The sequence below is a fragment of the Coturnix japonica genome, chromosome 22 (genome assembly GCF_001577835.2).
Source record: "Coturnix japonica isolate 7356 chromosome 22, Coturnix japonica 2.1, whole genome shotgun sequence".
Lineage (NCBI taxonomy): Eukaryota > Metazoa > Chordata > Aves > Galliformes > Phasianidae > Coturnix > Coturnix japonica.
Window position 1 is genome coordinate 86,112 of NC_029537.1, and position 26,805 is coordinate 112,916.

The following is a 26,805-nucleotide window of genomic DNA, read 5'->3' on the forward strand; positions in this document are numbered from 1 at the left end:
CCCCCCCAGCAGCACCCAGCACCCCCTATACCCCCCCCAGCAGCACCCAGCACCCCCTATACCCCCCAGCACCCCTATACCGCCCCCAGCAGCACCCAGCTGCCCCTCGATGCCCCAATGCCACCCCGGTGTCCATAGAGTGCCCCCAGCCCCGTCCACGGTGCCCCTTTATCGGGCCCCAAGCGCCACCTTGGTGCCCACAGGTGCCATCCACCGTAAGCGTCACCCGGGCGGCCACCTGGTGTCCACAACAGCCCCCAGCTGCCCCTTATTGCCCCCAGCTGCCCCCTATTGCCCCTTATTGCCCCCACTGCCCCCCACCACCCGTCCCCGTTGCCCCCCAGGCCCCCCCCCCGCTCACCGATGTTGGAGTGCTTCAGCAGCCGGCAGATCCGCGCCTCCCTCTCCAGTTTCTGGTGGTCTGGGCACAATGAGAACCATGGCCGTCACTGCCCCAGCACTGCCCCCCCCACAGCCCCCAGCCCCGGCTCACACACACACACACATATACACAGTGCTCACACACACAGTGGGGCAGCAGGATGGGGCTGGCACAGCACAGGGCTGTGGGGCTGGGGGGGATTGGGGGGGTCCATGGGGGGGTCCATGGGGGCGTTGTGTCCGTACCTCTGGCCGACAGCTTCTTGGTGTTGATGATCTTGGCCGCGTACTCATGGCCGCTGCACAGCTTGACGCAGCGCCGGACCACCGAGAAAGCCCCCCTGGGGACAGCGGGGCCGCGCTCAGTGTCACCCCCCCCACAGCCCCCCGACCCCCTCCCCATGACTCAGCACCTGTGGCCGTGACTCAGCGCCAGGTGAACCCGAAACCTGGATGGGGGGGGGGACACCCCGAACACCCCCAACCCGTGGGGCTATGGGGCTATGGGGATATGGGGATATGGGGCTATGGGGATATGGGGATATAGGGCTATGGGGATATGGGGCTATGGGGATATGGGGGGGGGCTCATTGTGGAGCAGTGGGGGGGTCGCGGTGGGGGGGTCGCGGCGGCGTGGGCAGCAGCTGCACCCGCAGCACGTTGCCATGGGGACGGCGGTGGCCCGGATGGCAGCGGGGGTGGGCGCGGGGATGGCGGCCCCCCCGGCATTGGGGACAGTGATGTGGCCACAGCAGCCCCCAGCGCCCCCCACACAGCACTAAAGCTCCGTGTGCCCCCCCCACAAAGACAAGCGTCCCCACCCGGCAGCACCGCGCTCTGATGGGGGTCACAGCCCACAAGTGGGGGGGGGGCACCCGGAGGAGTCCCAGTCCCCACCGCCGGGTCCTCACTGTGCCCCCCCCACACACACAGGGGGGTCCCCAAGGCCCCACCACCACCGGGAGCCACCCAGGGCCTGAACCCCCCCAACACACACCTGAGGGACACGGGAGGGGCATTCCAGCCGCATCTACCAGGTCCCAATACAACATCCCATACTCGGCGCATCACCAGGTCCATCATCAGTGCACACATCGCCATCCCCATCCCCAATTCCCATCCCAATCCACGGATACAGGGGCCATCCATAGGCCTCCAATCACACTACCGCTTAATATCCCAGGATTACTCCGCGACTCGGCAACATTCCACCCCCACTCCCACATAACCTTTCAGTGCCGGCACTTTCCCTCTACTCCACGAGATGGCGACCTGACAGGCGCTGGCGAGGGTCGCGCGCAGGGAGAACCCACGAGCTCGCTTAGTTGAACGTTCATCGCTATCTGCGTCTGCGCATGCCAGCGCCCCGGTTTGCCGACCGACTCGGCGAAGAGTGCCTCTGGGGTCGAGTGTGAACCGGAGGGTTATGTGAGATTAACGCTTAATCAGACCGCGCGTTGGCTCCGCCCCCTCTCCGTCAGAAGATGTGAAGCTAGCTGCACGCCTGTGATGGGCTTCCACACCGCCCCCGGGCGGGCTGGTGAACATTCCAGGGATGAGGGGGTGGGGGTTGGAAGCTAACCTTAGCGACCCTCTAAGGAGCTCTGCTTCTCTGGACGGCGCTGCCAGGCGGGTGGGGCGAGTTCCAAAGGATCTTGTGCGGCGCAGGGCCGGTCTATCGCAAATCGGCATCCTCTGGCAGATAGGGAAATACTCTGATGAGTTAGTTGCCGGGCGCGCGGTCCCTAGAACTCGGAGTTTCAACACGGGTGAAGCCCTGTGACCTGTAGTTGCGACCTAAGATGCCGTTGACGGGCGGTACAGGTGCGGGTAGTGTATATGAAGCGCAATGCGCGACGCTATAAAGGCTGGGCGCGCGAGTGAGCTCCCTAGAACTCAGCATTGATGGTCGGGAGTGTGGGGGCTCGCATCTGGTCCACGAGAGAGCAATCGTCGTCGCGCATGGGGTCATGTCCATCGGTGACAAGACCATGTAGACGCTGAGCAACTGGAATGGGGGTGGGGGTACAACTGTGGGGGCGTTCTGCGGACGGGCTCTGGGTGCACCCTCGTAGAAGGCGGGCCTGTAGCTCGATGCGCACGCGCGCGCCCCTGTTTCAGCTTAGCGGCACGAGCAGGGGGGGGCGTGCACGCCGAGGCGATGGCCACGGGTGCGACGCCGGTGGGATCTAGGATCGCGCGGTGTCATTCCGTTGAGCTCATCTGAGGGCAAACAGGGAACGGGTGCTGCACATAACCCTGCGCCTCTAGGCGCTCGCGCGTGCCTCCCCGCGCGCTTTGCGCGGGAGATGGAGGAGGAGGAACTTGAGGGGGGCCTATGGGAAACCTGAGGGATAGAAGGACTGGGGGTCTCTGTAGAACTGAAGGGTGTGGGAGAAGATGACCAAGGAGCATCTGCAGTTCTAAGCGAGGGCACGTGGACCGGGAGCGCAATTCTACTGCGTGGCGGGAGTCCTACGGGCCTCCCGCTGCGTGCATGCACACTCATGGCAAGGGCTCACGTAGCGCTGGAGACTCGCCCACCTCGGCATGCGCCCCCGGCCAACCACGGCGGAGCGTGGCCCCGTATCCCAGGCCCCCGCCCACGGATGCGCGAGTGGGGAGGCATATGCCATGCGTCAGCGGGGCGGTTCAATGCCCTCCCCCGCGCCGCCCCGCCAGTGGTAGCGCTGGGGCTGGGCTGGGGGGGTTAGAGAGGTGTTGGAGTCAGGGGGGTGCGCGCCTGATGCGCTGGGGGTAGGATTGGAGTTGTTCCCCCCCCCGCCACCACCCCGTTTATTGGGGGACTGGCGAGAGACTTGAGGGGGCTGTGTTTGCACCAACGGTTTGGGGACACTTGCGCGGGAATTATGGGTGGGGATTCGGGGGGGGGTTGGCCTGATATTCTGGGGGGGTTGGGGCTGCAGGAGCGGGGGCGATCGGCTCTGGTGGGATGGGGGGCCACGGGGACGGGGGGAGGGGGCTTCTATGGGCACGGGGGGTATGCGGTGTTAGCATTGGAGGGGATCTGGGAGCATGAGATATGGTGGGGATATATGGGAGTCATATTTGGATATAGTGATAAATATGGTAGAGTTATATGGGGGGGCGTCGGAGGGGAGAGGTGGAGAGTAGTTATCTGGGATGACTCATGGGATGCCGGGGTGCGGCCGTCCCGGGTACATTTTCATGGGCTCGTCGCGCCGGGTCCCTCGTGTGAAGCCGGGCGCGCCCGGATGTGGAGGATGCGGGGGGGCTGGAGGGACAGGTGGGGCGGGCGGGGGCGATCCGTCAAATTGCGGGTGGGGCCGGGGGGGCAGGGCGGGGGGGCAGCCCCCGGGCTGGGAGCTCCCTAGAACCTACCGGGCTGACTCGAGGCTGCTCCCTCCCCCCTTGTCCTGCGCGCTTGCTAACCTTTCTCTTACGGTCTGGGCCCGCTTTCCCGCACCCGCGCCGGCGGCGCGGGCGCCGAGCGAGCCCCGAGGCAGCGGTGGCCTGCCTGCCTTCTAGCCGGGGCTGGCTGGCGGCACGATGGCCACCACGGTACCGTGCGCCACCCCGCTCTACCGAGCCGAGAGTAACTGCAGTCTTCTAGGCGCATACTGGAAAAGCGTCAGCGCACATGTCGAGGCGTCGTGGCTCCCCAGAGGGCGCCCAACCCTCCCCCGCGACCGCCAACCCGTGGACCTTGACCATCGTGCCCCTTTACTTGGCGCGGAGTCTCCTTCGTAGAGCTGGTCGGGCCCGGCTCACTTCGGCTCAGGGCTCCAGAGTGGGACGTTGACCGTTACCGTGGTGGAAACATCGTCGCACAACGCGCCGCCAGCGCTATGAGCGCCCGCTCCGTCCGCTGCTCCTCGGCTCCGCTCGGCCCGCCCGGCGCGGGGGTGCGGGACGCGGGGAGGAGGAGGAGGAGGAGGGAGGAAGGAGGGGAGGGCGCTGCCGCCCGGGGGAGGCTCCAGCCCGGGGCTGCCCCCCCGCCGCCACAGGATCCCCCCGCCCCGCCCCAATCCCGCCCCTCCTCACCCCCCGTTAAGGCGGCGCGGGACCGAGCCGACCCCCCCCCCCCGGACGGCCCCGTACCCAGATCCCCACAAATACCCCAAATCCAGACGACCCCATCCCTAAATACCCCATAACCCACCGCCCCCCCCCCAACCCATATGTAACCCCTCCATACACCCCCCCATCCCCAGGACCCCCCAACACCCCGTACCGACCCCCCCGCCCCAACTCCCCCCAATGTCCCAAACGTTGTGCAACAGCCCCTCAGTTCTGCCCCAAAACGGGGTGGGGGGGGGGAAAACTCCCCAACCCCCCAGCACGGGGGACCCCCCTGAGCCTCCCCCCTGAGCCCCCCCCAGCCCACCCAGCCGCTACATGGGGGGGGGGGGGGCAGGTGACATGAAGCCCCACCCCCGTGGCGGGGCCGTGGATCGGGCCCACGCTGGGTTGGGGGGGGGGATGCGAGTGGGCGGCAGGCGGCGTTGCCATGGAGAACGTGGGCGGCCGTGGGCTGCGGCTGTTGCGCTGTCACCGGGGACGGACGGGGCGGGACCCCCGGAGCCACGGGCCGGCGATGTGCCCCGTGGCACCGTGGGACGCTGCTGCCCGCCGGGGGACGAACGGGCGGCGGCCCTCGAGTGGGGCTGGGACACCGCAGAGCCCCCACAGAACCCCAGTGTCCCTATGGTTCCCATGGTGCCCCATGCAGCGCTGCCCTCGTGGACCAGCTGCGCCCCACAAGTGACGGAGCATCGCCCCCATAGGCGGCATCGCCCCCACCCGTGTCCCCGAAGCGGCTCGCAGAGCCCCGCGCGGGGCACAAGGTTTTATTGCCGTGCCGACCCGGGGCTGGGACACGCGTGGAGCCCGTGGGGCAGAGCAGGGCGTGAGCCACCACTGAGGGAGCAGCCGGGGGGGGGGATGAGCAAAAGAAGCAAAAACCAGAAATATCCTCAACCACCAAAAATAATAATTATGTCACCAACGAGCTCCGTCTATTCCTGAAAACAACGGAGCCGTCGCCAGCGCGAGGAGAGGAGAGGAGAGAGAAGGGCCCGGTGCTGGATGCCGGTGTGGGTGGATGGGATGGGATGGGATGGGATGCGGATGGGATGGATATGGGAGGTGGATGGGATGGGATGGGATGGGATGGGATGGGATGGTGATGGTGAACAGGGATGGGGATGGTGATGGTGAACAGGGATGGGATGGATGGTGATGGATGAACAGGGATGGGATGGGATGGGATGCCACCCCCGTGCTGTGCTGATGCCGGCTGTGGGCACAGGGCATCCCACACCGGGTCTGGGGTCTCCCCTCCCCACGTCGCCGCTTGTCCCGCTTACACCGGGGTCAAAACTGCACGGCGCCGGGCGAGATGTTGAACATGGACGGGTCGAACTTCTGGCCGCGGAACGGGGAGCCCTCGGTGTCCCAGCCCTTCTTCAGCATCTCGTGCACCTTCTGCAAAGAACAGGGGGGTTTGTCACCGTGGGGCTGCCCCACACCCACCACCCCTGCCCCAGGGGGACATTGAGGACCCCCAGGGGGACAGGGCCTGGCTCCCGGCTGGGGGCACCCACCAGCTCGTGGCTCTGCGGTTTGCCCTGCAGCTTCTGGTGGTAGTCGAAGGTGAGGCGGTCCAGCACGGCGTGCTCCTCCTCGTCCACCGTGGCCATGGAGCGCTCCTTGTTGATCTTGTCGATGTCAATCTGCTCCTCGCCCTCCAGGACGGCGTTCCACCAGTACTCGTCCCCCTTGTTCAGGTTGATCTGGGGACAATGGATGGCTCAGGGAGTGGGGGATGTGTCACCCCAAACCCATCCAGCACCCTGAGCCCATGTCCCACCATGGGACACATCACCCTGAGCCCATGTCCCACCATGGGACACATCACCCTGAGCCCATGTCCCACCATGGGGATACAACACCCTGAGCCCATGTCCCACTATAGGGATACATCACCCTGAGCCCATGTCCCACCATGGGATTCATCACCCTGAGCCCATGTCCCACCATGGGACACATCACCCTGAGCCCATGTCCCACCATGGGATACAACACCCTGAGCCCATGTCCCACCATGGGGACACGTCACCAGGTCAGGGGACACAGTTGTAGCCATGGCCTGTGCAGACATCAGAGCATCACAGCCATCCTCCATCCCTGGTGGGGCAGCCCAAGGGAGGGGGGACGTCCCGTTGTCCCCAGCCCAACCACAGAACGGGGGCAGCCATGAAGGTTTGGGAGCCGATATTGGTGCAGGGGGTGGCTGTGCTCAGTCCTCCTGGGAGAGCAGTGCTGGCACAACAGCGCAGCGAGCTGAGGGCGGTGGGTTCCAGCACAGCAGCGAAGCACCTTCTGTCAGGCCAAACCCTGGGTGCTCACCCAGCACTGAGCACTAGGAGCACACAGCCATGGGGTCCACAGCCCCATAGCGGGCACACAGCCATGGGGTGCGTGGCCCCATAGCGGGCACACAGCCATGGGGTCCACAGCCCCATAGCGGGCACACAGCCATGGGGTGCGTGGCCCCATAGCGGGCACACAGCCATGGGGTGCGCGGCCCCATAGCGGGCACACAGCCCACACGGCAGGGCTGGCAGTGGGTGTGAAGCCCCCCGCAGAGCTGCAGCCCACGGCCCCTCTCCTCCTCCCAGCCCGGCTTTATTTACCACGTCCCGCTCCCACCCTGCTGGGAAGGCAGAATTATTCATTTCCTCGGCAGCGTTTCTGTGCATCACCGCCGCTCTGAGAGCTTTGCAAACAGTCCCAATGAACCTCTGCGGCCCACCTTGCGCGTGGGGGGGGTTTGCTCTGCCCCCGGATTCCAGGGGGACAGGACCGAAAGTGGGACCCCCCCCTGAGTCTGCAGCCCCACTTCCTAACAACCTCCAAGTGCCGGCAGGGTCACAAAGCTGCTGAGCTGTGGGTTTGGGGTTTGGGGTTTGGTTGGTGGTGCGGGGTCGGTTCCTTGCATGAGCGCTGCTCCAGCCGTGCTGTGCCCTGGGAGGTGGCCATGGAAGGTGGCTGCACACTGGAACCCTGCGGAGCTCTGCCAAGGGAACAGGGCTTCACCACAAGGACGGATAAATCTTGACCTGATTACGTTGCTCTTGTGCTCTGCCCCAGCTCGGAGCTGCAGGGAGGATCGGGTTCCAGGTGCCTCATGCTCAGGTTGCACATCTCTGCTTTGGGACCGGCAGATGCTGGAGCTGTATGAAGCCACGGGCTGGGGCAGGATGGGCTGCAGGGAGACCTGTGTGCTGCAGCACCGAGCGTCACCGTGTCACCTCCCATGTCCCCATATCCTGCGAGGAGGGGCCCAGTCCTTCGCTGCGTGTGCTGCGCTTTGCCATAGTGATGGGTTCCCTCCTGGATCCCGAGTGCTGCGTCAGATCTGGAGGGATGGGATGCTGCCAAAGGGTGGAAGCAGGACTTGGAAAAGCCACCTCCTGCCACCTGCTTCCCTTCCGACATGGCAGCAGCGGCCCTGGGAGCCAGCGGGGGACAGGAGCTGCTGAGGGGCACCAGGGCAAACTTCCAACGGCACATGGAGGTCGGGGAGTGCCACAGATTGTTATTAACTCCCCGCTCAGGAGATGACAGGCAAAGGATGTAAGAGCTGCTCGAGACAGAACTGGGTGACCAAAGCCTGAGCGTGGATCACAAACGTTGGAGAGGAGAGAAAGAGGGAATGGGGGAAAAGCTCCTCAACAACAAAAATAATCCCCAACGTGTTGTGCACAACACCCAGCAGAGCCTTCTAAATACGGCTCCTGCGAAGCTATTTTCATCTCCCTTTTGACAAGTGAGCAGGCGTGACAGCGAGGGGAGAGCACGGGGATTACGGCCGGGCTGCGGCGCCGGGCAGAGCAGGCAGCTCCACAGCCACAGCCCACGGGGTTCTGCCTCATCTGGGTGCCAAAGAGCCATGAAAGCACCCAAGGACATGAAATGTGCCGAGGGCTCGGCCAGATCTGGGAGTGAGGGGAATGGACAGGCACCGTCCAGACAGCGAGCACAGCGCTGGCACACTGAGCATGGCTTCATTGTGCCCCCATCTCACTGGAGGCTGCTGCCCCCGGCAGCTCACACGTCCTGCACGAAGATGCTCAGGACAAGCCCAGTGCTCACAGTTCCCTCCCAGCAGCTGAAGCACCAAATGGCTGCGTGTCTCCTGATGAATGAATGGAAGGAATCGCCCGGCGCTTTCGGCTACTCTGCGCACGGAGAAAGGAGACACTCTGGGGTTGAATTACTCACTCTGCTCCAGTTACCTTACAATTCTTCCAGAGACATTTCATCCCACCATCAATATGTTGGCAGCCAGCTGGAGATCCTCACAGCCCTGAGCTCGTGCTAATTTGAGGCTCCTGCCTCCAGCTCGGGTTGGAGATGAGGGGTCCGCTCCCCACGGTCACAGCAGAAAGCCCCGAGTCTCGCTCTGCCCACACTGCTCCCATCCTGTGTAACACCCTGCTGAGCTCAGGACACGGGCAGGCAATGCCAGCTGCCCACACACAGCCACGTGTGGATCAGCTCCTCCTGAACAATATTGCTCCTTCCCAGGATTGTGCACAAGCCCAAATCAGACGGTTTTCAAAAGTTCCATGTTTGAAAAGTGTTGATGAATGATCCCATTGTCTCCTTTCAAACATCCTTCAGACGGCCAACTGATCTGGAGATGCTCTTCTCTCCCATAGGGCCCTCCTGGCAGCTGGTCTCTTGCCCCAGGATACATCTTCAAGGCCAGGCTGGATGGGGTCTGGGCAGCCTGGTCTGGTACCAGCTGTTGGTGGCCCTGCCTGCGGCCGGGGGTTGGAGCTCCATGATCCATGGGGTCCCTTTCAACCCAGATCACAGAATCTGCCTGAGCATGATTTCTATGCATTTCCCTTGGCACTTCTGCACTCAATGGGATGAACCCGGTAGGATTCCTACTCTAAAGTCACAGCACCTTCGGGTGCCCATCAACTGCCTTCTGTTGTGGGAACAGTCCAGCAGCATCACCCCTCTGCCCACATCGCTAGAGCACACCAGAGACACCTGCAGCCAGCAGCAATTCACTGTGGGGCAGCAGATCCCATAACGAGCTGCTGCCCCCAAACCACCTCGACCAGGAAGACGTAAAAGGCAACGAGAAGCAGCTGCACTGACTGCTTCCAACAGGACCGGCAGCGTGTCAGAACCCCGGGGCAGCACAGAAACAAGCAGTGGGGTTTCCCCTTGCCTGGCACACATGAGCTGCACATTGCACAGGGACAGCCAGGGAAAGGCAGCGTGGGACGCAGCCAGCTCTGGCTCAAGCCTCCAGCTGCTCCCATTTTCCAGGCCAAGCACAGGGAGCTGCAAGGCAAGGCAAGGAGAGGGCAGCCCTTACCAAAACGCACTTCCCTGGCTCCAGGCTCCAGAGGGAACTCTCCGTGTTGATCTTGTGTGTGAGCTTCCCCTCCATGAGCACACGTTGGCTGCTCCCCTCCAGCACTGCCACGCGGATTGTGCTGCTGCTGATATCCACAGACACCTGGAAAGGCAGAGAGAAAAGCATCGCAAGGTTCCTGCTCCATTCCCTGCTGCGCTGCTTGGGGCATGGGGTCAAGAGCACTCGCTGAGGATGAGAGAGAGAGAAGAACCATCAGCTTGTACAGATGGAGGGTGGGAATCCCACTGCCATCTCGGAGCAAACAGCTCTGAGGTGAAAGGAAACCTCTCTGGGGAGCAGCAGGCAGCACCGCCCTGCAGAGACTCTCACAGACACTTCTCTGTGCCTCAGTTTCCCTTCCTGGACAACCAGCTCACAGACTGGGTGCCCACTTGCTGCGCTCCCCAGCTTTGTTTGGCCCCCAAGCCAAGGCACAGCCAGCACCAGGTTCCGTGCATGCACAGGGATGTCTGTGTGTCCCCCCTGCAGCAGTGATACAGGTAACCCTGCTGCGACCCGCCGTGAGGTGACGTGGCCCTCCCGGGGACACGGTGGCAGGCTGCCACTTGGCTGAGCTGCACAGAGCTGCCTCAGTCCCCAGAGAGCCCATCTGCTGCCGCCCTGCATGGCCAGGCTGCAAGGAGCAGGGCTGGGGGGGGGACAGCTCAGGGCCCCTGGTGCTGCTGGCCCTCACCCGAGAGGAGGAGACTGCAGTGAGATTTGCCTGCATTCTCTCCCAGAGTTCCCCCAGATCTTCCTCCCGCTCTGCAGAGCTAATTTGAAATGTTATTACATTATCCATTACCTAGGAGATCTCCAGTGACTCACTAGCTCCACGCAGGCGAGATGCGGGCAGAGCTGCTCCAGGCAGCGGCAGCACCGCGGCTGCAGGACCAGCAGCACCAGGCTGAGCCCTGAACCCATGTGGGTGTCAAGCGGCCATCACGGCACTGACACCCAGCACTGACACCCAGCACTGACACCCAGCACTGACACCCAGCACTGTGCCTGCAGGCCCTCACCTGGGGCGTGGATGTGACCACTGATGCTGCAGCTCCTCCAGGGTGCACAGACGGGACACATGGACCAGGCTGTGCTCACCTCAGCTCCCCATCCCCATCATACACATGTGGTCACTGCCAGCAGGTCTCTGAGCTCACCGAGGTGATCCCCAGTCCCCTTTATGGGGGTTTCCCTCTGAGGGCTGAGCAAAGGGCTGTGATGCTGCCAGCCCCAGGGCAGCACAGCACACACGGCCGTGGCACCGCGTTGTGCCGCACAGCACAGCCCTGCACCGGGCTGCACACCGCAGCGGCTCCCTGGAACACCCCCACCTGCCCCCACCAGCACAGCGAGCACACACAAAGCTGGGAGCCAACCTCGCTCATGTCCTGTGAGCCAGGCAGCAGAGGCTGCTGCTGTGATCTCTATTTCAGGGCTCCACGGGCCCCTGCTGCGCCTCTAAGTGGATCGGGGAGGTGGGGAACGCGAGCTGCTCCCACCCACCCCTTCTCCCCTTTCTGCTCCACGGCCACTCTGCGGAGCTCCATACAAGGAAACCTCCAGCCTACCCGAGTGAGAAGGTGCCATAGCAACAGCCTGAATCCAAAAAGTGTCAGGAGTGCCATTCCGAGCGGCGATGGAGCCGGGCACGCTCAGAGCCCAGGGACCAGACGGAGATTGTTAATCTCGTTCTGGCAGGCAGAAGCCAAAAAACTGATAATTATTTCAGGAGACGAAGCTGCGTGGGGAATGCAGGGAACGCTCCTGTTTTGCAGGAACCCATCAATAATCTGCCCCAAGTCCATCCAGCTTGAAAATTGCTTTGAACCGCCCTGCTCTGGCCTGTGACCCAGCCAGTATCTGCCTGTCCCCTCTGGCTGGAGAGACACAGAGCAGCTCTGAAATGAAAACCCGCCTGCAAGGGGCTGAGGGGAGCACTGGGGGGAGGCCAGGCCCGAGCAGGACATACACTGCCAGGACAAGGAAAGCCAAATGTTGGAGCTGTGGGTACAGAACTAAACGGGGTGCCATGGGGCTGCTCTGGGTCGGTGCACACCTGTGGGCACTTCAGGCTGCTGGCAGCAAATGCACCCCCAGCACAGCCTGCAGGGAGGCAGGAGAGGTCAGGAAAGCACGTCCTGTCCCAGCTCCTCGCTGCACCTGCATGGCCCCCGCAGCGCTGGGTGCCAAAGGATGGGCTGTGATGCTGGGATCTTGGCATGGGCACAACTCCCCAGCGCGTCCCCGGGCATCGCGAGCGCCATTCGATACAGAGGGGATGGAACATCCGTCTGGACACCCCTGAGCCCTTCCAAGGAACAGCCTGGCTTTGCTTTAGACACCCAATGGGAATGATGTATCTCACAGTCCCCCTGCTGTCCCCATGGCAGCCATCACCCCTTCAGCCTGGGCTGCTGCTGCCAATTACGCTCTGTTGGCACGCCAAGGAGCTGTGTAGGCTGCAGCCGGCGAGCAAACCCAAGCGTGCTCATTTCAGCTGTCCTGGAAGCAGCAGAGGAGAACGGGAGGTGGGGGAGCACCGACTTCCCAAATGGAAAAATACAGCAAGAGCTGCGGGCTGGGAGCACTGGGGAAAGCTGGGAGAGGTCAAACTCCTGGGGCCAGCACTCCCAGCCCTGTGTGTGCTCCTTGAGCTGCTCCTCACCCTGGCAAGCAAAGGCCAGGAGAAGAGGGACAGGAGAGGGGCCAAAGGACACCCAGTGTGGCCACATGCCACACATATGGCTCTGAGATGCACCCTCAGAAACAGGGTTTGGATTTTGGGTGGGCCTGTGTGGAGCCAGGGCTTGGACTCTGTGATTCCTGCAGGTCCAGCCTGTCTTGGGACGCTCTGTGGATCGGGGTCTCAGAAAGGCAAGTGATGCTCCAAGCCTGGAGAAGGTAGCAAGGACACATCCCTGTTCCTGCCCCACAGCCTGAGGGTGCTCAGGAGGAAGGGCAGCCCTGTCCGAGTGCACACAGGAGCCACAGTGGGACATGGAGCTCTGAGAGATGCCTGTGAGATTGCAGCAGGTGGAACTGGAGGAGAAAGCACAGAAAGTACAAAGCCAAGGAACCCTGCTGGGGCTCTGAGTAACAGGATGCAGCAGCCACAGCGGGAACGTGGCCAGGCTGGGACTGTGGGTCCCCACCACTGGAGCACAAGGCACGACCACATCCTGCAGAGCATCCCTGCTCCCAGCACAGCTCCCCAGGACAGCAGAGCACCCTGAGGGGAAGGAGATGCCTGAAGCCAAATTATTAACGTTGCTTTACCTGTTTGCCTTTCATGATGTGTTTGGGCACAGGCACTTTAATCTCCAGGTCGCTGTAGTCTTGGGACCAGGCATAATTCTCCCGCACTGCCCCGTTGTAGCTGTCGGGGTTCGTCTGGAACTGCTCCTGTCTCCTGGGAAGAACAAGTGAGAGGCTGAGTGTGGGGCAGCGCAGGGTGAGCAGGGAGGCTGGGAGCAGGGAGGGAGCAGAGCCTGCTGTGGCACCCTGTGGTGCTTCAGACAGTGGGGTGCACACAGGGAAAGGAAAAGGCACCCCAGCACCCCTCACCTCACGGCCAGTGAGGATGGCAATGAGACAGGGGGGGACACGGATGTCCCTTGGGCTGCCCAAAGGGTGCAGGGTTCAGGGATGGATGTGGAGGGATTTGGGGGGGATCAGATAAACCATCAGCAACACACCTTGAAATACCCAACACATCTCCAGCCAAGATGTCCCTACCAGCCTCACGCCCCTTTACATCACTGCTGTGCACCACTGAACCCCCCCGGAGAGGGCTTGGAAATAAAACAACCCCTTCCCAAAGCCGTCAGCGGAGCCACCAAAGAGCAGAGCTGCTCCTATACACACCCAGCCCTTGGCTTTACATAAGGGTGCAGGGGCTGTGCAGCCCCGGGGACCACGTCCCAACACCCCCACAGTGAGGGCGGGGGCGGCTCCCAGCCCCAAGCATTACGTAAGATCCACAGGGTTTAATTAAATTAGGCTCGGGAAGGGTCTGTGTGCACACACACGCCCGCACGCCTCTTTTTTTGGGTCCTTCTGGGGATGCTTTTGGGGCGGGCGCTGGGATGCTGCAGCCCTACATGAGCTGTGGGGGGTTTGCAGTGTGGTCACAGCTCCTGGTGCTGCCGGCCCTGGCTGAGCAGTGCTGTGCTGGCGGGGGGACCCTGCAACCACTTCTTTCTTTTCTCTTTTTTTTTTCCTTGGGAATTTTGGCCTTGCTTGGCGTTCACCCATTGGGTGCCCATTGCCATAGAAACGGGGTTGGCATGGCAGCACCGAAGCGGCGCTGGCGCTGGTTGGCTCCAGATGGCGGCTTCCAAACCACCCCCGGGCTGCGGGAGCTGGAGGGGCAGCAAGAACCGGGCACAGCGTTGGGGTGTCCCTGCTCCTGGGGTGTCACTGGGTCACAGGGGGGGCAGGACACACAGATGGCTGCAACATGGAGGAGCAGAGCTGGGCACAGTCTGCTCTCCGCTCTCTGCTCTGTGTGAAGGGATGCAGAAACCCATCTGGGCTCCACAACCAGCTGCACGTCCTCCCAGCGGTTCCCATCCTGCTCTGGCACGACCCAGGACAAGGCGCTTCTGGATGCTTTCACCTTTCAGGCACTGTGCCGAGCACGTGGCACCGTGACACGCAGGAACAAAGTGCCTTCATGGAGGACTCGGTGCTATGGAGCTGTTTCCATGGGGAGGCTGAGGCCGGGCTGCTCCATGCTGGATCCAGCTCCTTGCTTTGCTCTCCCTCTGCCCCCTTTGCCTGCACAGACCCATGGAGCACAGCACACGTGGGCTGAGGGCAAGAGAGAAGGGTGAAAAAGCAGCAGCTTTAAAGCCCGGGGTTTGGCACCGCGCACACCCGGCTGCCGGGTGGCGGGGATGGTGTGGGTGGGTCTGTGTGTTCTGTCTTGTTCTATTTTTGCTCACCATGTGTCATTTTGGGGGAGGTGAAACCTTTAACAATGCACGGTTAAGAAGCAGCAAATCTGGTGCTCCAAGGAGCTGCAGCGCGGCCGCACCGTCCCCATGGCACAGGGTCACCACGAGGGTCCCACCAGCACAGCAGCACACAGCACACAGCACAGCACAACACACTGCCGGCCCCACGCCGTGTCTCCCACTTGCTCAGCACTGATCCATGCTCATTGCTGAGTGCTGGTGCTCAGTGCTCTGTGTCCTGTCCTGTGGGGCTGTCTGCTCTTAGTCAAGGTGAATTATTTAGGCAGCTTGAAGGAAAATGTGTCAGAGCAGTCAGGCAGTGCAGATGTGGAGGGGAGCAGGAAACAGCCATGGCTGAAATGAGCGGAGCTGGCTGAGGGTGAGGTGGGTGATGTGGGTACGGGGCCAGGCCCAGCTGCCCATAAGCAGAAATGAAGGCTGAGCCCCCACCTGCTCTTAGAGGAGGTTCAGGTGACATCCCACCAAGCCCCACAAGCACATCCCAATGGCAAAGCAAACCTGTCCCGTCCTCCTCCACATGGAGCAGAGAAAGCAGAGGGGCACGGTGCTGCCCCAGGCCACCCCGCAGTGCACTAACACCCCACTAACACCCCAGCCTTTGTTACCCGCTGCTGAGGCCCCGTGTGATGCACCACGTCTCCCTCAAGCTCGAGAGGTAGCCGAGAATGGAAAGATCTCATTAAGTAATAATGAAGTTCTGAGAAAGGAGGGGAAGAGAAAATCAGGCACAAGGCGCCGCGTGCCTAACCCACATAAACACGCAGCCTTGCAGGGAGCTGCCTGGCATGTATTGCAGCCATCAGCTGCACAGATTGAGTTCTGCAACAGTTCTGCAATACAGCTCCAGAGCGAGAAGTGCCGCTCACGCTCAGCAGCCAGGGGACAACTGGGAGCCACCCAGGGGTCTGTCCCACGGGGCCGGGGCAGGAGGAACAACGGACGAGCTTCGATGATGAATGTGCCGAGGTTTTGCTCCCCGGAGCAACAGGTACCTGCGAGTGTCAGCCCTGAGACGGCCGCATCCGCAAACCGCAGGGATGGAGCGCGTGGAAAATCCCAGGGTTGTGCTCTCTGCTGTTTTTGCAACCGAGCCGTGAAGGAGCCTCCCCCCACCTCCAGATCTCACATTTTGCAGCACCAAAACATCGGGCGTGTGGCGTTCGGTTTTTTGCTCCACTTAATTGGGTCTCCAGCAAAGCGCTGAGCCGGCTGAGTACCAGCCTGCTGCTGTCAGCTCCGTGCAGTAAACAAGCTGCGATGCAGCCGCTGCCGGCACCGGGCTGCTGTGGGCTGCAGCCACAGGGCTGTGAGTGGGGGCTGGGGGGGAGAAGCCCATGTAGGATGGATCCAGGTGGGATGGGTGGGGGGATCCCCAAATGCGGGTGGGAGGCCGCCTTCCCTCCCCAGGATGTACAGGAGTGCTATAACCCCACAACAATCCTGAGTCGTGGGGCTGGAGCTGGCAGGGCTCACTGAGCACAGCAGACACACCACGCTGCCAGAGGTGGACAACACCATCCCACCCACAATGATGGTCCCCACAAGCCAGGATGGCTCCAAGGCCACTGTCACCCCAATATCACACTGTTAGGGTGGGTGCAGAGAGGTGCCCAGCACCTCCAAGCAGCACCTTTGTGACTTGACCCTACAGCTAAACTCCAAACCCACACCACCTACCGCATCCAAAAACCCAATTCCAGCTCCCCAGGCTCCCCATGCACAGCAGCGGGTGCGTGCTCTGCTCCTGCTGAGCCTGCAGCGAGGGGTTCGCTCCTTTCCACGCTCTTCGGGGGAGCTTTTAGCCCGCACTTCTGATTTCCCAGTTATTTATGGAGCCATTCAAGAGAGCCAACTTGCTGCCATTAGGGTGGTTGAAATGCCACTGCCAGCTCACAGGAGAGCTTCGGAGTCATCACCAGAGGGCTAAATTTCACTACTGCTGGGAAATTTAGGTCAAGGACAGCAGGATGTGCTGCTGGTAGGCAAAGTCCCTTGGGATCCTCACTGCTGGCACACAGCTTACACAACCTTGGGTTGGAGAGGCCTCCAAGGGACCAGCACCAGCACAGCACGCCAGGATCAATTCCAGCTCCTGGGAAAGGGGACCTGGCCGAGCAGAGCTCCACGGCCCCACAGCCAGCAGCGCCTCCAGTCCATCCCCAGAGATCAACTCAGTGCTAAAGCAAGCAAACACAGCTTTCTTTTTTAAATAAGAATCAGGCACACGCTGTCCCCCGGCCTCCAGCCCTGGGATTTTCTGCTTGTTAAGAGAAAAATTTATAGGTTTTAATTTAGTTATTTTTGGTTCAGGGACCTAATTTTGGAGCTCAGTACCTTGGTAGGGCAACCAAAGCCCTGAGCGATCGGGTGCGTGACAGGGGAGCTGACAGGGCGCTGCTGATCTCAGCGAGCTCAGGGCTCTGGTTCCCCATTACAGCATCGGACAATTGGGTCCCAATCGCAGCCTCAGCAGCTGCCAGGGGCTCATAGTGGACACAGGAATGGGGCTGGGGGCACCTCGCCTACATCAGCCCTTCAACATGATGCTCTGCCAGGAGCTGAGCTCCCACTGCTGCAGGAGAGAAGAAACCCACCATGAGAAATGCCAGTCCAAGTGCTCACCCTGGCACACAGAGCCGTGGGGTCACAGCCTGCTGGGGGTAAGAGCCAATGAAGCATCACAGTGCTTGTTTGGTTCTGCTCCCTGCACAACACCAGGGCTGGAGGCCAGACCTGGGACCAGATGGAGCTCCCAGGGGCTGCCCACATCACCATCACCATTCAAACAAAGATGTCTCCAGTGCCAGCATCTGCACTGCCTTCTCCACGGCCCCACAATCTGAAATGGCCAAATTCCCCTGCCCAGCACCCTGAGGAGAACGAATGCACGCAGGAAACACATAATGTGGGTACCAAGGAATGAAAAGAATCCATCTGGGCTCTGGGCAAAGCCAAACATGAATGGGATCCATGCGGGAGATGGATGGAAATTTCCCAGGGCTGCAGCCATTAACCAGTGCTACAGTGGACTCGAGGTTTTGCACTGGAGGGCGGTGGGCACGGCCCCAAACTGCCACTGGAACATTGCTCTGACTCTGGGTTTGGGTGGTCAGAGTAGAGCGAAGGGTTGGATGGCCCCTGTGGGTCCCTTCCAGCTTAAGAGACACCCTGTGTTGGAAGCAGTTTAGGAGAGCAGGAGCCTCAGCAGGCGGGTGGACATGTCTTGGTGCAGTTTTGCTGGCAGAAGGCAGGGCCTTCTCCTGCCCAGGGCACACAATAAAGCTCTGCAGGTCCTGGCCCAAAGGGACAGCGATGGAGCTGCCACAGCCTCACACCGGGATGCAGTGAGAGGCCACTGGGCAGCAGAAGAACGCACCCCAGGATAGGGCTGGGAGCAAGCAGCGTGCATTGGGATGGCAGGAAGCAGAGCGCCGAGGCCAGGCTGTGCAGTGCCACACGTGGGCTGCCGGGCTCTATTTTAAATGCTGCGTGACAAATGTATGCAGGCTGGGTTCCAAGCTGAGGGAAGGGGAGGGCGCTGGGCGGTGGAGGTGTGCTGAGCTCGGAGCCGAGCTCAGGCTGTGGGGGACAAGCGGGATCTGTGCCTTTGGGAGCTGAGCCATCAACCCCAGAGACGAGCCAGGGGGGGCGGGAGCACATGTGGTCCTCAGTGGAGCCATGGGGCAGCCCCACAGCAAACAGGAGCCACATCACCCCACTTACAGGTGGGGAACAGAGGGGGAACTGCCAAGGAATAAGCCAGCCATGTGCCTCACCCATGGGCAAAGCTGAGTGCGAGGCAGGCTTGGTTTTGCTCTTCCTTCCCCCTGCAGCCCTATGAAAGCTGCTCCCATCCCAAGGTGCCCAGGAGCGCAGCAGGCTCTGATGGGAGCTGGCAGATCTGGGCTGGTACCTGCCCTACATTTCCACGGCAGCGAGGCTGACAGAATGAGTGAGTTTTTATATAGATTTTGGTGGTGATGGTTTCCTTTACCAGTTGAGGGGGGTGGAGGGGGGGGGGAAGGGAGAAGAAAAATGTTTTTGTTTAATCTCTTTTCTGCATTCTTGCTGCTGGCGCTGCATGTTATTCATGCGCCCCTTGTCTCCAAGCTGGCGGCTCGGGGTTTTGCTCAGGAGGGGTTGTGCAGAATTAAGCAGCTGGTTCAATTATTAATAGCCTGTCAGGGGTGCCCTGGATGCCTGCTGCCTTTCGGGGGGCTCCAGTGCCCCCCAGAGGCACAAACACCAACTACAGCAGCAACCTGTTGCCTGCTCTGCCCTACTTGGATCCCACAGCCACGCTGCCCCATTCCCTTCCCCAGCCCAGGTTGGGAACACGCAGGTCACAGCTGAGGCAAGGCACAAGAGCTCTGTTGGTTCCAGTGGGGCTTTTTTTTGGCTCGTTAATTCTGTGAGGTGTCAGACTGCCCCAGGGACAATTTCCTTCATGGGACAACAGAACGTGGCTTTTCAGGTCGTATCACTTGTGGCTTCTGGCTTATTTTTACCCCATGCAACACAGGTCAGGCTGGCTGAGCTCAGCACAAAGCCTTCTCACTCTCACCTGACCGAGCTGCTGGGCACCTTCCCCTCTCACTCCATTCTCTCTATCCATCCCACCCCAGCTTTTCCAGGACCTGGAGCTGTCACACATCAGTGCAGGACCCACGGGCTTTGTGCCATCTCACCCTGGCAGGGAAGGGGAGCTGGTTGGCAGCAGCTTTCAGACACGCTGGGGGGACTTTGGAGCAAGGACGTTTTTGGAGCGTGAGGCTGCTCAGCCCAGCTTGAAAGCCCCCAAGTTCAGTGAAAGGGTACATAAAGCTCTGAGCAGTGTCTGATGTAGCTTCAAAGCTGGCTCTGCTTTGAGCTGAAGGCCAGGGCAGAGACCTCTGGAGCTCCCAAACTGTGCACACCCAATGCTGATGCTGGCCTTGCCACTTGCCCACACGGATATTTAGTATGAGAGCGATCTGCAGAGCACCCATCCGGCTCTGGGAGCTCCCACCGCACACATATGGGGCACAGACCCCAAATTTCCATGAGGAAAAGGCTGCGGGACAGCATCTGGATTTCCCATTCAGCCTCCAAGAACAGTGACCTCAGTGTGCACAGCTCCAGCACACAGCAACGCAGAGACACGACGACCCCCTGCCCTCAGCGCAGCCACAAAACCCCAAACCCCCAGCACAGAACACAGCTCTGCCTCCCACGGGGGATCACGCAACCCCTTCCACCCCCCCACCCTGCCAGCCCCTGCCAGCGGGGCGAGGAAAGCAGCACGAGGGGGGAGCCTTACGTGGGCAGCTCGGCAGGTGAGGGCTGTGCAGGGGGCTCTGCTGGCACGGGGCCGGCTGCTGCTGCCGGGGCTGTGGGTGAATCCTGCGGCCCCTCCGCATCCCCCGCGTCCAGCGAGGGCTCGGGCTCCTCCGTGGTCTCTACCTCAACCTCATGTGCAGCCGGGGCCACTCTCACCCTCTCGGCAGACGCGGCAGCTTCCTCCTCCTCCTCCTTCTTGCGGAGCTTTGCCTCCAGCTCCCGGCAGCGCTTCTCATCGTCCTGCCGGGCCATCCGCTCAAACACTTTGAACGCCTGCAAAAAACACAGTTGGCTGCCAGGGAGAGGACAAGGAACACGTGCCTGGGGCCGCACTGCTGTGCCTCCAACCGTGGGTATCACATCGCACACTGCCTACACCTGCACCATCAGGACAGACCTGGCCGCAGGGTTTTGCTGCCTGTGCAATGGGCTGCAATGGGCTGCCAGCTCTCAGCAATGGGCTGCAATGGGCTGTGAGCTCCTCAGCAATGGGCTGCAATGGGCTGTGAGCTCCTCAGCAATGGGCTGCAATGGGCTGCAATGGGCAGCAATGGGCTTCAATGAGCTGCCAGCTCTCAGCAATGGGCTGCAATGGGCTGCAATGGGCTGTGAGCTCCACAGCAATGGGCTGCAATGGGCAGCAATGGGCTGCAATGGGCTGCAATGAGCTGCAATGAGCTGCAATGGGCTGTCAGCTCCTCAGCAATGGGCTGCAATGGGCTGCCAGCTCTCAGCAATGGGCTGCAATGGGCTGCAATGAGCTGCAATGAGCTGCAATGGGCAGCAATGGGCTGCAATGGGCAGCAATGGGCAGCAATGGGCAGCAATGGGCAGCAATGGGCTGCAATGGGCAGCAATGGGCTGCAATGGGCAGCAATGGGCTGCAATGGGCAGCAATGGGCAGCAATGGGCTGCAATGGGCAGCAATGCGCTGCCAGCTCTCAGCAATGGGCTGCAATGGGCAGCAATGGGCTGCAATGGGCAGCAATGGGCAGCAATGGGCTGCAATGGGCAGCAATGAGCTGCAATGGGCTGCAATGAGCTGCAATGGGCTGCAATGGGCAGCAATGGGCTGCATTGGGCTGCATTGTGCTGCAATGCGCTGCCAGCTCCCAGCGCTGCCGTTGTTGGCCCCGTTCATCCCCGTGGTGCCGGGGGGTCCGTTTATCGGGTGACACGGGCGGCCCCTGCGGTACCTGCATGGCCATGGCCTGCGCGGCGCCGGGCGGGAAGCCCAGCCGGTCCCCGGGCCGCAGGAGGAGGCGGTAGAAATCGGTTTTTCGGTAGAGGAAGCCGAAGAGGACTCGCAGGAAGTCGTCCACGTTGCCGACGTGCTGCAGGATGCCGAGCAGCGCCTGGTCGTACATCTCGGTCAGCGCCTCCATGGCGGACCCGGCCCGCTGCCACGGCAACCGCCCGCCCGGCTCCGCTTCCGGTCCGTGCGAGGCGCCGCTTCCGGTCCTCCTCGCTGCTCATCTGCGCGGGGAACTGAGCCGAGCACAATGGTTCCGGGCAACGGGAGTTCCGGGCCGCGCCGCCGCAGCACGAGACCGAACCGGGGGGGGGGATGTGGGGAGGGGCGACCCGGGAACCGGCTCCATATCCCGCTGGAACGGGAACAGCCTCCGCATGTGGAGGGGTCCCAGGCAGAGAACAGCACAACACGGCAGCAATAGGGCGCTGCTGCCCCCCCCCACGTTGGGAACACTGGGAGATCCTCAGGTTCCCCCCCAGAGCGGGCAGACGTCTCTAAACCCCCCCATACACAAACCCCTGCTGTGCTGGACAGATGGGGGGGACACCCCCACAAACCCTATAGTGGGGGACACCCCCCACACCGATATCCAGGGGGGGTTTCTATTCCCCTCTCCCCCCACCGAGTAACCTGGGGGACAAACCCCCTCTGCCCCAACTCCCCCCCATCTCCCCATCCTGGGCTCCCCCCATTCACACCCCTCAGGTCCCTAAAGAAGCTGCCCGAGGCCCCGTGCCTCAGTTTCCCCACGCTGGGAGGTGCAGGAGCAGCACTGCAGCCCCTGTGGGGCCGGGGGGGCTGAGCACAGCAATAGGGGGAGGAGGGGGCCTCACACCCCCCACATCTGCCCCTATTGAGGTCAGTGAGCCACTTCATGGCAGGAAGGGAACCAGATCCCATAGGGGCCCCCACTCTACCCCCCCACGTCAAAGAAGAGCAGCCGTGCGGTGGTTTAACTCGTTTTATTTAGACTCATAATAACTCTGCAGTCCGGTCGGACTGTGCACATGCGGCGAGACCCAGTAGAAACGCAGCAGTAAATCAGGAGCACGAGGGGAGGGGGGGCCGCACCGGGAGCTGCCCGGGCTGCAGGCGGAATGTCAGGCGTTAAGACACAGGGTTTACGAGAGCTGCCCGCAGTTGGAGATGGTGATCTGCTTGCTCGTCTTGCCGTCCTTGGAGCCGCAGCGCTCCATGGCCTCCACCACGTTCATCCCCTCCTTCACGCGGCCAAAGACGACGTGCTTGCCATCCAACCTGCAGAGAGGTGTGGGTGCCATTGGAAACCACTGAGTACCATTGGAGGCCATTGGGTGCCACCAGGGTTGGGGATGCAGCTGCCTCCCCCCGGGGTCCCCACGTTGTGATGCTGTGCCCCCTCCCCACTCACCACTCGGTCTTGGCGGTGCAGATGAAGAACTGGGAGCCGTTTGTGTTGGGGCCGGCGTTGGCCATGGACAGGATTCCAGGCCCCGTGTGCTTCAGGATGAAGTTCTCATCGGCGAACTTCTCCCCGTAGATGGATTTGCCCCCGGTGCCGTTGTGGCGCGTGAAGTCACCGCCCTAATAAAACAAACGTGTTTCTGGTTATGGGATAAACGCGGCCACGTGGGTTTCAATGCAGTGCAACAGGAGGGAGGGGCAGCACCGGGACCCCCTCAAACCCCTCGTGGAGCTGCCACGTACCTGACACATGAAGCCGGGGATGATCCGGTGGAAGCAGGAGCCCTTGTAGCCAAATCCCTTCTCACCGGTGCTCAACGCACGGAAATTCTCTGCCGAGGGAAGGAAAAGGGTGAGAACAGCCCAGCAATGGGGGGGGGCAGCCCCAGCACCCCCAGGAACCCAAATACCGACCTGCTGTGATGGGCACCTTGTCAGCGAAGAGCTGCAAATGGAATCGAACGGTCACACGGGGGGGCTGCAGAACAGCTCAACCCCCCCCGGCTCTGCGGCATCTGGAAACTGCGCCGTCACAGGGGCGGCATCCCAGGCAGCCCGGCAATGCAGCGGGGGGGGGGGACACGGGCTGGCAGCGACCCCGGGACCCAGAGCTGACCCCGAGCCGGGATTCCTGACCCCAAAACCCAGATCCGAGCCCAGCCTCAACGCGGGACCCCGCAGTGATGCGGCACAGCCCGACCCCGAACCCCAAATAGCACCGCGATACCACAAACGCGACCCCAGCCCCATAGAGCACCCATAGAGCACCCCATAGGAACCCATAGAACCCCATAGAGCACTGTGTACCGGACCCCAACCACAGCCCAGCTCAAATCACAGCTCCCCAATCCCCCCCAGCCCCACGTGACCCCCAACCCCCCCCATCCCCCAACCCCCCCCATTATCCCCCCCATCCCCCCTATATCCCCCTATTACCCCCCTTATCCCATACCTGTTTCTATTTGCGGGGGGCTTTTTTGGTTCATCGCCCCGCTCACAAAATTGGCCCCGCTCCGCCTTCTCCCCCCCCCCCCGTCTTTGTTCCCGCGCGTTTCTCCCGGCCCCGCCGACACGTGGAGCCGCCCCGCAGCCATCGCCCACCCCGCCATTATCATCATCCCCATCATCCTCATCCTCATCCCCCCCATCCCTTATCGCCCACCTCGAAGGTGACCCGTCCCAGCGTCCTCTCTCTTGCTTTGATTCAAGACACGACGGCTTGATCTAGCGGCGACACGTACCCGCAGTCTTTCCGACAGCGCGGCGCCAGCGGAAAGAGAGCGCGCCCTCGACGCGCTTATATACCGAGCGCAACGCCCGCCTCCCGCACCGCGTGTCACGACCCAATCCCGCGCGCATCACGGAGCGACGGGCGTGACAGCCAATGGGAGCGCGACATGGGGGGAAAAGAGAAGACATGGGAAAAGGAGAGGGCCGCGTCGGAGCGCGGAGCGGCGCGCTTTATGCCAATGAGGGAGGATGAGCGCGGAACGCCGCACGTGGTGAGGGGGAGCGCGCCCCCGAGCCCCCCATAAACATCCCCCTCTCCCCCACGAGGGGAAACGGACACGGCGAGAAACACGGACAGGAAGGATTTAATGCATTGTACATATGTACAGCGGGACCGAACTGCCCACGGGGGTCAGTTGCTCTCGAACAAGGCGAGCAGGTCGTCGTTGGTGCTGCTGGGAAGGTCGGGGGGGCCCAGGTACGACAACAGCTCCTCGGGGTTGGTCAGCTCGGGAAGCAGCTGCGGGGACAGTATAGGGCGAGATATAGGGAGATATAGGGCAGAGCTATAGGGGAGATATAGGGAGATATAGGGGCTATAGGGAGCTATAGGGCGGAGCTATAGGGAGCTATAGGGCGAGCTATGGGGCGGAGCTATAGGGCGGAGCTATAGGGAGCTGTAGGGCAGCTATAGGGCAGCTATAGGGCAGCTATAGGGCAGCTATAGGGCAGCTATAGGGCAGCTATAGGGCAGCTATAGGGCAGCGCCCACAGCGACCCCCCCATAACCCCCCGTACTCACATCCAACCCATGTACTCACACCCCCCCATACTCACATCCCCCCATACTCACACCGCCCCCTACTCACATCCAGCGCAGGCTCCGTCCCGTCCCCGCTCCCCGTGGCAGCGCTGTAAGTCACATCGGGGCCGGCGCTGCCCGCCGGGGGTCGCGGGGGCGGCACGTTGCGGTGCTGGGCCGGGCTGCCCATGTTGTGCATGTGGGACGGCTCCATCCGGCCGGCGGGGGGCAGCTGCGGGGACAGCGGCCTCAGCACCCGCCCCTTCATCATCCTCCCCCTCATCATCCTCCCCCTCATCATCCTCCCCCTCATCATCCTCCCCCCATCCTCCTCCCGCCCCCTTCCGACCTGTCCTGGCAGGGGGGCGGCGGGCGCTTTGTCGGGGGGCAGCAGCTCGGCTGGGAATGAGGCGGGCGGGGCGAAGTCCCCCATTGTCGGCGTCCCGGGGGCGGCGGGGGGGAACGGCTCGGGGTAGGCGGCCGGGAACGTGGATCCTGCGGGAGGAGCGGGCTGAGCGCGATAGGAACCAAACGGGGCTGGGGTCGGCACGGCGGGGCGGGGCGGCGCTCACCCTGCGGGCCGTACTCGGCCGGGGGGGCGGCGAACGGCGACGAGCCCGGCCCCAGCGCCGCGATCATCTCCATGATGTTGGGCAGCACCATGTGCGCAGGGCTGGACGTGCGGCACCGCTTGAGAACCGGCCCGTCCGCCTCCTCCTTGATGTGCACGTCGGGTTTGACCGGCACCGGCTTCCAGCTGCACGTCGGGTCGATGGTGATCTCCTCGTAGTCCGAGCTGTGGGGGGGGGCACGGCGTGATGGTGGGCGGTGCGGTTGTATGGGGCCGGGGGGCTGCAGCACTCACCTCTGGATGTAGATCAGGATGCCCAGCATGTACTGGTCCACCTCCAGCCCCTCCAGCAGCGCCGTCTTACTGCAGGACACACATGGGTAAAGCAGGGACAACGGGGACACCAAGGGATGGAGCCAGGGGGACACGATAGCACAGCTCCATTGGGACACCAAGGAATGGGTCAATGAGGGACACCCCATGGGACAGCACCACAGGGCACTGAGGGACAGCAAGGGACATCCTCATGGAGACACAGAGGCACAGTTCTATGGGGGCACCAAGGAGCAACCCTGCATGGGCAGCGAGGCACAGCTCCACCACAGCACCAAGGGATGGGCACTAAGGGACACTGAGGCACAACCCCATGGGGACACCCAGGGATGGCTCTATAGGGACACATAGGGATGGCTCTATGGGACACTCAGGGATGGCACCATGGGGACACATAGGGATGGCTCTATGGGTTCACTCAGGGATGGCTCTATGGGACACCCCATTCCTTTGGGCTGCACTCACTTGCACACAGGACACCGCCACGTTCCCCGCTCGCAGTTGAGCTGCAGGTAGGACTCCAGGTCGAAGCACTGCGGGACAGACAGGGCTGAGCTGGTACCAATGGGGCTCCCATCCCATTTCATCCCATCCCATCCATCCATCCCATCCCATCCCATCCCATCCCATCCCATCCCATCCCATCCATCCCATCCCACCCCCCACCTGGATATGGCGGCAGTCGTGCCCCCGTGCTGGCAGCTGGATGCGGCGGAAGGTGATGGGGCACTTGAGTGACACCTTGATGGCCGTCTGCTCCACCCCGTCCTCCCCGTTGGGTCCCGGTGTCCCCGGGATGGTCCCGCTGCTGAAGTTCCTCTTAACTTGGGGGGAGATGTGGGTTGAGGAGGCGCCCACCAGCCCCACGGCGCCCCCCATCCCCAGCACTCACTTTTGGTGATGCAGTGCTCTGCGGGCAGCAGCCGCTTCTTGATGAGACCCTGCAGCACCGAGCGCACTGACGGCCGGTGCACCAACTGCAGCACGAACAGATGCGACTGCGGGGTGAAAAGGGTCCTGAGCCACAGCCCCACAGCCCTGCAGCCCCCCATGGCCCCC

The 26,805-nt window shown here is 62.2% G+C and overlaps 4 protein-coding genes across 4 annotated transcripts in view; all 4 read right to left on the minus strand.

The window, feature by feature from the left end:
* The window catches only part of CAMK2B (calcium/calmodulin dependent protein kinase II beta), an 11,447-nt gene extending 10,648 nt beyond the window's left edge, over positions 1–799 (minus strand). Inside the window, exons 1-2 of the mRNA XM_032448845.1 lie at positions 628–799; positions 312–421 (exon numbers count right to left, since the gene is read on the minus strand). Coding sequence (XP_032304736.1) covers positions 312–421; positions 628–784 — 267 coding nt within the window. The 5' untranslated portion in view covers positions 785–799. The remainder of the gene's footprint in view (positions 1–311; positions 422–627) is intronic.
* A 4,816-nt stretch (positions 800–5,615) lies between these two features.
* NUDCD3 (NudC domain containing 3) lies at positions 5,616–21,564 on the minus strand. Its single transcript, XM_015883037.2, has 6 exons — positions 21,309–21,564; positions 20,093–20,385; positions 13,091–13,223; positions 9,770–9,913; positions 5,970–6,158; positions 5,616–5,850 (listed from the first exon to the last, which is right to left on the minus strand). Exons 1-6 carry the CDS (start codon positions 21,495–21,497, stop codon positions 5,740–5,742), a joined length of 1,059 nt encoding a protein of 352 aa, XP_015738523.1. The 5' UTR covers positions 21,498–21,564; the 3' UTR covers positions 5,616–5,739.
* A 749-nt stretch (positions 21,565–22,313) lies between these two features.
* PPIA (peptidylprolyl isomerase A) lies at positions 22,314–24,169 on the minus strand. The gene is made up of 6 exons (XM_015882866.1): positions 24,052–24,169; positions 23,973–24,007; positions 23,225–23,255; positions 23,054–23,142; positions 22,758–22,930; positions 22,314–22,624 (listed from the first exon to the last, which is right to left on the minus strand). The coding sequence occupies exons 1-6, from the start codon at positions 24,167–24,169 to the stop codon at positions 22,489–22,491; spliced, it is 582 nt and encodes a 193-aa protein (XP_015738352.1). The 3' UTR covers positions 22,314–22,488.
* Positions 24,170–24,386: 217 nt separating this feature from the next.
* Positions 24,387–26,805, minus strand: part of ZMIZ2 (zinc finger MIZ-type containing 2) — a 9,034-nt gene continuing 6,615 nt past the window's right edge. The window contains exons 12-19 of the mRNA XM_032448846.1: positions 26,639–26,744; positions 26,413–26,570; positions 26,212–26,279; positions 25,708–25,776; positions 25,415–25,638; positions 25,192–25,337; positions 24,910–25,074; positions 24,387–24,560 (exon numbers count right to left, since the gene is read on the minus strand). Of these exons, the coding sequence (XP_032304737.1) occupies positions 24,453–24,560; positions 24,910–25,074; positions 25,192–25,337; positions 25,415–25,638; positions 25,708–25,776; positions 26,212–26,279; positions 26,413–26,570; positions 26,639–26,744 (1,044 nt within the window). The 3' untranslated portion in view covers positions 24,387–24,452. The remainder of the gene's footprint in view (positions 24,561–24,909; positions 25,075–25,191; positions 25,338–25,414; positions 25,639–25,707; positions 25,777–26,211; positions 26,280–26,412; positions 26,571–26,638; positions 26,745–26,805) is intronic.

Coding starts and splice junctions, on each gene's coding strand:
- NUDCD3 (XM_015883037.2), bottom strand. CDS start 21,497: ATGGAGGCGCTGACCGAGATGTACGACCAGGCGCTGCTCGGCATCCTG. Junction 13,224..20,092: donor TCACCTGCCGAGCTGCCCAC/GTAAGGCTCCCC, acceptor TGTTCTTCCCAG/GAGACAGGAGCAGTTCCAGA. Junction 6,159..9,769: donor AGCCAGGGAAGTGCGTTTTG/GTAAGGGCTGCC, acceptor CATTGTCCCCAG/ATCAACCTGAACAAGGGGGA.
- PPIA (XM_015882866.1), bottom strand. CDS start 24,169: ATGCGCGCGGGATTGGGTCGTGACACGCGGTGCGGGAGGCGGGCGTTG. Junction 23,143..23,224: donor CAAGGTGCCCATCACAGCAG/GTCGGTATTTGG, acceptor TTCCCTCGGCAG/AGAATTTCCGTGCGTTGAGC. Junction 22,625..22,757: donor TGCACCGCCAAGACCGAGTG/GTGAGTGGGGAG, acceptor ACCTCTCTGCAG/GTTGGATGGCAAGCACGTCG.